The 8788-nt window shown below is 46.6% G+C and overlaps 1 protein-coding gene across 1 annotated transcript in view; it reads right to left on the bottom strand.

The window, feature by feature from the left end:
* The window catches only part of CFAP58 (cilia and flagella associated protein 58), a 131016-nt gene that overhangs the window by 81001 nt on the left and 41227 nt on the right, over positions 1 to 8788 (bottom strand). The window contains exons 10-11 of the mRNA XM_045291425.1: positions 5022 to 5183; positions 3863 to 4009 (exon numbers count right to left, since the gene is read on the bottom strand). Of these exons, the coding sequence (XP_045147360.1) occupies positions 3863 to 4009; positions 5022 to 5183 (309 nt within the window). The remainder of the gene's footprint in view (positions 1 to 3862; positions 4010 to 5021; positions 5184 to 8788) is intronic.

The raw sequence follows: 8788 nt of genomic DNA on the forward strand, positions 1-8788 counted from the left end.
GAGGCAACCTTTCTGTTCCTGTGATCATTTAAGATGACAGCAGAGACAGCAATTTAATACCTGCTTGGCTCATGCTTTCTTTAATAAAACTTTTATTTTCCCAGATGTGCAACATTCACTTCCCTGCTCCTAAGTGCCGGGAGCTGATCGGAATCTATCAACAGAACAAAATAAAGCCCTGTTGTATTAAAATGCAATCAGCGACGTGTAAAAGGATCTGTCTGGAATGGAAAGCCATCTGTGCGTTCAACATTGCCGGGTCGGGTTTCTGAGTGGTCTCCTCCTGTCATAAATGTATGGGCTGCAAACAAGATGTGGCATTAGACACTGGCAGCCAATGTTGGCATCAACAAAACACCTTGGGTCTGATGCAGTTAGCAGTTATACAGCTGAGCTGTCTTGCTCAGGAAAGATGGGCACCCAAAGGCCCATCAAGTGGTGTTCTAGGTGGGTGGGACCTGAGGTGTCGGCATCCATCAAAGTGTTACTGGTGGGATAAAGCCGTAATGAGATGACAATAGAGACCCTTTCGTCACCGCCTCCCCAATTAGGTGCTTTGGGGATGGGCTGTTTATGGAAGATAGATCATCTAATTTCGCTGTGAGGCATAAATAGCATCACAAGAATCATACTTGTGGGAATTTCACCATTCATTCATGATCCCAAGACTCACTGGGTTTCCCAGTACCCATCTTATTTACGTCTAGCTAAACAAATAGGGCCAACTGAATTTTCCCAGCCCATCCTCTCACTGTGTGTGTGTGTGTGTGTGTGTGTGTGTGTGTGTGTGTGTGTGTACACGCGCACTCAAGAACTCCCCAGCCATGCCATCCCAGAGAGTCCACTAAGTGAAAAGAGAAGGTGCCCTGGAGCCAGTGGCTAATGTAATGCTGAGCTCTGGACATAGAGAATTTGCCGCTGAATTATTCACCGAGAATCAAAGTGCTGTCAGATGGCTGTGGGATGATTGGGAGGTGAGCAGACAGCAACGGGGCTTGTTAGGGCTGGAAGGCACACACTCCAAATGAGATGGTTCTCTAGTGGAACAGGACTGGGACAGAGTGGGACAGATGAACTTCATTACAGCGACGTGCACAGAGGACTATTGACATCCTGCCGTCCCCTAAATGTGTGGACAACGTCCAGAATTCTGCGGAGTCAGGGAGGAGCTGAAGGGGGAAGCGAAATGTGGAAGGAGCAAGGTTCTGTTCTGGGGGGGTGGAGATGAATGAGGAGGTGGAGAAGCTGCGGCGGATGACTGACTGTTCATCTGTCTGCTTTGAGAAGTGACAAATTGGGTTGTCCTGCCAAAGGACATCTCACGGTCTAGCAAGCAGGCAAGGGCTGGCCCTTCCACGAGAAAATCTGCACCCACTGAGCTCTGCAGAACTCCCAATTACAAGCTAAACTTCTCTTGCAGCCAAATTCCTAGAAAATCTGCCCATGTCCCCAAACTTCAGATGTATATGAATCCAGAGAGCTGAGTGTAACATGATTCCAAATCCTAGGCTAAAAGAGTCAAGAGGCTCAAACTGGACATTGAGCTGTCATATTCCTCTACGGAATGTCCAAAGGGGCTTACTGATAGGCTAAAATTATCCGGTCGGAGCAGCATGGCCAGTCACTCTTGGATAACCTGGAATAATAAATCAAGCAGGCAGCCAGTCTCTGTTCCTCACTCTGACATTAATGGGAAACTCTGGGAGGAATCTTAGTTTCACAGTCTGTTCAAAGCAAATGGTCATCCAAAGCCAGTCAGACCTGGGATTCCCCACTTGGAGTTGCCTCTCCAGAAGAGAAGATCATCAAGTCCACCAACTGCCAACTCTGCTGACCTAAGACCGAATAAATAATAGAACCCAACTGTCCTTTATTATATTTTATTGAAATATTTCCTTGGAGCTATCTGTGCAGATCTTATGTTCCAAACTCAGCTGGTCAAGGGACTCACCCAGGGAAAATACAGATCCCAGGACTCTATTTGCAAGCTCATTAATCAGAATCGGGGAGGAGCCTAACGATCTGTCTTCACCGGATCCTTGGGTGATTCCAATGATCAGCCAATTTTGGAAAGTTACGAGTGTAACTGTTTGATAATGCTGGGGTATAATAATCTTAAAAGAATTGTAATGATCCAATTAAAACACACATTCACCAAAGTCAAGCTCTAAGGAATTAAAAAATCATGTAGCTATGCACAGGGCATCCATGGCATGCTCTGAAGCAAGATCTCAGAGAAGACAGTTAGTTGCACCTTGGACCTCATTAAAGGGCAATAATCGCCCTTTGGAATACAGAGCTTCTTGGGAAAGTAAGTGATCAGGATCAAGGTCATTCTCTAAATGAAAACCATTGACGTACTAGCTATTCCCCAAGGGCATTGCACTCAACCCTTGAGAACACAGGTCCCTGAGGCACACGCGTAAAGCTGTGAATGCTCTTTGGGTTCACCCAGTGATAGATAAGCCCCCACCTGCTCTGGGCTCCAAGGTGGAACAAACTGCCTCTTATAAAAGGTATGCTTTTGAATAAGGAAAATGAAAGGAAGGAAGGAAAAAAGAGACACCGAGTCTTTCCAAAGCAGAGAAAACGCGTGCCCGTTTCTTACAGACAAACAGCTCTGGAGGCAGCATTTTCTGGTCTTTTCCAGGCTAACCACCAGTGGAGAGAAGGAAGGCTCAGAGAGGCAAGTGCCTCAGCGCTTATATTGTTTTCCCAAGGCGCGTGTTCAAAGACGGGCCTTAAGTTCATTGAAGCTAGTAGTTGTCTTTCCATGAGAACTTATTATCAACATGACAAAACCTATCATTCAGTGGAAAGTGCATATTCCAGTCTCTGAAATTTCAGCATCAAGGAAATAGGACATTAGACCTGTCCACCACCAGAGACACATCCTCAAGACGGGATATGTCTTTGGAAGCTAATCGGTGTAGAGGCCAAAATACTGTCTTCACCTTGTTGTAAGTAGTTCCTACAAGCAGCTCATACTCATTCTAAGTCTTCTGCATAGACATAACATGTTTCAAAATAAGAATAGCACCATTCGCTTAGCCGTTCCTTTCTAAATTCTTTGGTCAGATTAATCCGAAGGGAAATCCCTGGGGTGGGACAGGAAAAGAGACAGACTTTAGGTACAGTGATGTGCATAGCAAAAACGTATTCAGTTAGAGGATTTCCAATCATGCAATTCTTTGGCGCCACATTTCTTGAAGAGCATCCTCACACTGCGTTGGCAGACATCGACTGTTCTAACTTAGTAGATGTGAGAGGTGGTCCAAGGAGGAGTGACTGCTACAAAGTTCTTAGGCCCCTAAAATAAAAGAGAGTCAAGAGCCTGACCAAGGGCAACCCCGGTGCAGACAAGGATTTCAAGGACATCTGCAGAGAATGATGTTGCCGGCAGAAAAGCTATGTGCATACCCAAAAAACAAAAAACAGACAAAAATGCTTATGAGCAGAAGGGCAGAGGGCCTTGCCAGCATCACCTTCTAGAAGGCCCAGTCATGGACACGGGGTTGGGCTTGGGCTGGGAATGCAAAAGGAGCCTACAGATTCAAGGACTTTCTGGCATTGGCGGGCTGGTCTCTTCCACTGGTGTGATGCTAGCCCAAATAACTAAACGAGGTGCTTGTGCCTATCAAGGGCCCCCACGCCTCTGGGCCCTGCCCATCCTATTGGGACCACTACCTGTTAGGAGGCCTGACTGGAGATGGTAAGCTCTCCTTCCTGATGCCTTTTGGAGGCGGCCTTAGGGAACCATCAACAGCGGCCATGGGCACGCTTGATGGTCCCCCTTGTCCTTGAGTGCCTCGAGTGGGTCCAAGAGAAGATGGGCCCAGTGCTCTGATTACCGGATCGGTACCTTTAGGGTTTCCTTCTCCTTCTCTATCCGCTGCTGCTCCAGATGCAGCTTCACAAGTGCTGACTCTTTGGCTGATATTTCTTCTTTTAACTGGTCCACCTGGTGGGTCATAATCTTTAACTTCCTCTTCATCTCAGTGATTTCATCCTAACAAAAGAAGAAGCGAGATAGTGGGAGGGCATCGCCGTTCCGATGGACGGTCCATCCATCTTCCAGAGTTATTCGAGGGAGACCCTCAAAACAACGGTCTCTTGACCATTTAAAAGTAGGCTATTCCTCTAGATGCAGTGGTTCTCAACCTTCCTCATGCTGTGTGACCCTTTAAGACAGTTCCGCATGTTGTGCTGACCCCCCAACCATAAAATTATTTTCGTTGCTACTTCATCACTGTCATACCGCTACTGTTATGAGTCGGGCGACCCCTGTGAAAGGGTGGTTCGACCCCCAAAGGGGTCGCGACCCACAGGTTGAGAACCGCTGCTCTAGAGCTTGTGCCCATGCATCTCAGAGTCAGCGTTAGGCTCTCGAAATGTTCCCATGAGATCCATACTAAGTACACTTCATGTACATCGCACACACAGGCGTTTCAAGCCTCACTTGACAAGACTAGAAGAGAGAGCGCAGCAAGCATGACAACCAAAAAGCCTGTGAAGCCAAGCGCCGCCATTTAGCGACCAGCGTGTGTCACTGCCCGCTGACATCAGCAGTTTGAACCACTCCTCTTCCTCACTGCCACTGAGTCAACTCTGGACTCCTGGGGACCCGACAGGCCAGGGTAGGGGAGAGCTGCCCCTGCGGGTTTCCAAGGCTGTCGTTCTTTACGGGAGCAGAAAGCCCCCTCTTTCTCCTGCTGCTGACCTGGAGGTTAGCAGCGCAGCGGGTCGGCCACTCCACCAGCCACGCTGGCCACTCCACCAGCCACTTAGGTAATCGTTCTACACCGCCGTTAACAACGGGACCTGGTCTCCAGCATCTTAGCAAGTCCTCTCCTTTTCAAACAACCTGGCAGTTTGACATACACTGACCGTCTCTCCTGCAGGTGAATTCCAAGGCATTTCCTTCTTGATCTGTTTTCAATTCTGCCCACAGGGCAGCTGAGACGGTGTCAAGGCCAGGGTGGGAAGGCCAGCAATGGAAAGGCACCCGCACTGCCCTTTACCTGAGCCTCCACCAGGTTTTTGCTGTACAGATTCCGGTCTGATCTCACAGCCTCATACAGGTTCTGCTGCTGTTTTAATTTCGTCTCTGATTCGGCGATTTGTTTCCTGTAGTCAAAAATCTGCATTTCCCGGGTTTTGATGTCTTCCATGTTCATGAGGACCTGGAAGAAGAAGGAGACGGATGAGTTGGGAACTGACTCAGAGACTGACATTGAGTGCTGGCTGGTAGAGAAGCCCAAACCTAACGCAAGCTCACTGCCATCCAGTCAATGCCGACTCGCAGCGACAGCCCCGCCCCCCTGTGAGTTTTCAAGACTGTCGCTGTGGATAGGCGTAGAAAGCCCCATCTTTCACCCACAGCGAGCCTGGTGGTTTCAAACTGCCGACTATGTGGATGATGGCTCCTTGTCGAGAGGCCAGCAATCAGAAAATGGGACTGTAACTGTGATCGCCACAACACAACCCAGGAATCCGGCCCAAGTGATTAGGAATCAGCTTATAGCTCATCTGTTCCAGAGCTCTGCTCAAGCCTACAGGCTTAGCCCAGTTATTTCCTGATCATATGAAAGAGGGAAAAGTAAGAAAGAATTCTTCTAACTCTGAAAACCTCTCCTGACAATCCTACCCACCAAAAAAGAAGAAAGGGGGGAGGGGCGGGGGCAGGTTTAAACAGTTCTTAATACAAAGCACCAAAGAAGACAGATAAACACTAGCGGTTGGGCTGCACGCCTTGTCGGGTAAGAGTTAAACCAGGAGAAAGAAAAGTGGCCTTTGGGCCCTGGTAGCCTGTCCTGCCAACGTCCAGTTCATTCCTTCATAACAGTGCGTTGTGCGGCGCCCACCACACTTCCAGGAAGGCCGAGATGCAAGAATGGCAGCCTCCCTTTTGCAGGGGTGAGAAGACAAGGTGCACAACGCCACCGTGACTGCTGCCCGGGAAGAAGCCCTCCGCGGGCCGCGATCACTCCGCATCAGGACTCGGCTGCAGCGGCTACAAGGGTTTGGTTGGTTGGTTTCCTGTTTTTATGTTGTTTGGGTTTGTGTTTTTTTTAAGGACACACGTCGGAACATTTCCTCAAGAAGAAAGCGTTTAGGAGGGAAAGCTGATTAAATTGAAGGAATCGAAGGGCCCAAGGTCGATGAAAACAGCCAGAAAATCTTCTGTAGCTGTTACGGAATTAATGGAGTTCTCTTAATTAAAAAAAAAAAACAACCACTTCACTGTCATGGAGTCCATTCCAGCGCATGGTGACCCTCTAGGACAGAGGAGAATGCCCCTTGGGAACTAGACCGCAGGGGTCCTCAAACTTTTTAAACAGGGGGCCACTTCACTGTCCCTCAGACCCGTTGGAGGGCCGGACTATAGTTAAAAAAAAAAAAAACTATGAACAAATTCCTATGCACAATGCACATTTCTTATTTTGAAGTAAAAAAACAAATGGGGCAAAAACACCTGGTGGGCCGGATAAATGTCCTCAACTGGCCGCATGTGGCCCACGGGCTGTAGACGCCTGAACTAGAGAATGTGACAGAGAAGGGGGGTGGGGGTGGGACAGAAAGAAGCCAGGAAAGGGTCCTCTGTCAAGGAGAAATGTTACTAGAAGTCAGAAGGATGAACGGGCCTTCTCAGGCCTTTGCCCTGTTCACGTCACTGAGTCTTGGGGGTGGGGCCACTTGTTATAAGCAGCATGTCCCCAACTTATTGGAATATGGAACCCGCTGTTGAAATTTGCATTCCCGAAAAACACATTCTGCGTCAGCCTGCCCTACTATTTTCCCATCAGAGTTGATGACGGCTGGTGCTGAAATATTTAACCTTTCTATCTATAAATAGGCATTTTGAAAACTTTCTTAGACTTAGACTTGAGGAAAGATAACATTTTAAGGGCCCTTTTGGAGTATATTATTTCACACTATTGTTTTTCATTGGATCTATAAATTCTTATTCATGGTTTTTTTCTTTTAACATTCTCTTGATTTGAATTCTTTATACATATCCCTACGAGTCATCATTTCAAATCAATAGGAAAATGTCGAATGTACTTTTTCCCCCTCCTTTTCTCCTTAGACCTTCCTGCCTCCATCACATCAGTCTCTCTCTCATGGCATTTAACCTAGCCAGGTTAGCCATCTAATTCTTTTAATTCTGCATATGCTACAAATATAATGCCTACTGCCATAGAGTATTGAAAAATAAGGATGTTACTTTGAGGACTAAGGTGCATCTGACCCAAGCTGTGGTATTTTCAATTGCCTCATGTACATGCGTAAGCTAGACATTGAATGAGGATGACCAAAGACGAATTGGTGCATTTGAATTGTGGTGCTGATAAAGAATATTAAAAGTACCATAGACTACTAGAAGGACAAACCCATCTGTCTTGTAAGAAGTATGTCCAGAGTGCTCCTGAGAGGCAAGGATAGAGAAACTTCGTCTTACATACTTTGGACATGCTTGATAAAGTAGAGGGGCAGCAAAAAGGAGGAAGACCCGCAAGGAGACAGACAGACACCATGGCTGAACCAGCGGACTCTGGCAGAGGAAGACTTGTGAGGATGGCAGTGCTTCATTCTGTTGTTCGCGGGGTTGCCGTGGGTCGGAGCAGAGTCGATGGCACCTAACAAAACCCTGAGATCGAGTTGACTCACAGCAGCCCTGTAAGACAGAGCAGACTTGCCTTCATGGGAGCAGTCAGCCTCCCTTTTCTTCCACTGAGCAGCTGCTGATCTTGTGGTTAGAAACTCAGTACATCACCCACTACACCACCGGGGCTAATAGTTATTAGGTACTTTCTTTGTACCAGGCAATTTACATAGAATCACTTCTTTCATCTTCACAACCTGTCTTATGATCACCCATTCAACGAGTAAATCTACAAACACAGGGAGTTGTTTGTTTTCATAGGTTTTGTTGTTCTACTTGTTTTACTCTGCCTTTTTCTCTTTTTTTCGTGGAGGCTGGGGTTGGCCAAGTAGAATATTATGTATCCTATTACGTGCCTTACTTTCATCACTCAATAATATCTTCTGAAAATCATCTGGCATCGCTCTAATTCACTCTCTAGAGGTCACATGTAAGAGTCTACAGAACAGACACACCATCATGTACCCAACTCTTCCTCTACTGATGGGCATTAACTTTGTCTCCACTTTTTCACCAATACATACAATACTGCAAACAATAAAATGTGTACATGTGTCCTCATGTACTGCTTTTAGTTCTGTGGGATGGATTCCCAGGAATAGGGTACCTGGCTCAAAGGGCATATTATGTATTTAGCCCTAATAAATAATGTTACATTGCTTTCCAAAATGGTTATAATACTTTATATTTGCACACTAACAGCCATTGTTTTCTTAATAGGAAGAGGGTTTATCCTCAAACTGCAGGGGCAGTTTTCTTAATAGGATTAAACCCTATTTGGTCATATTGGGTGATTCTTTGAATGTACTGTTGAACTTGGTTGACTAGAATTTTATTTAGAATTCTGCATACATATTCATAAGTGAGATGGGTCTATAGCATTCTCTGTCATTCTATTTTAGTATCAAGGTTTCTGCGAGGCTCTTAAAGTGAGAGGGAGTTCATTTCTGCTCGCTCCTTCATTCGCTCACTCATTTGTTTATTTGGCTGAATGAACAGGTATTGAGGACCTCGCTATTGTGTCTTCCTTCTTACTACTCAACCATCCCAACCAAGGGCTCACCAGGGATCCCAGGGTCTCTCCCAGGTCTGGAATCTTTCTATGTTCTAACAGGAGACGGC

The sequence above is a fragment of the Echinops telfairi genome, unplaced genomic scaffold (assembly GCF_000313985.2).
Source record: "Echinops telfairi isolate 266 unplaced genomic scaffold, ASM31398v2 ScPeMD7_70;HRSCAF=299, whole genome shotgun sequence".
Classification (NCBI taxonomy): domain Eukaryota; kingdom Metazoa; phylum Chordata; class Mammalia; order Afrosoricida; family Tenrecidae; genus Echinops; species Echinops telfairi.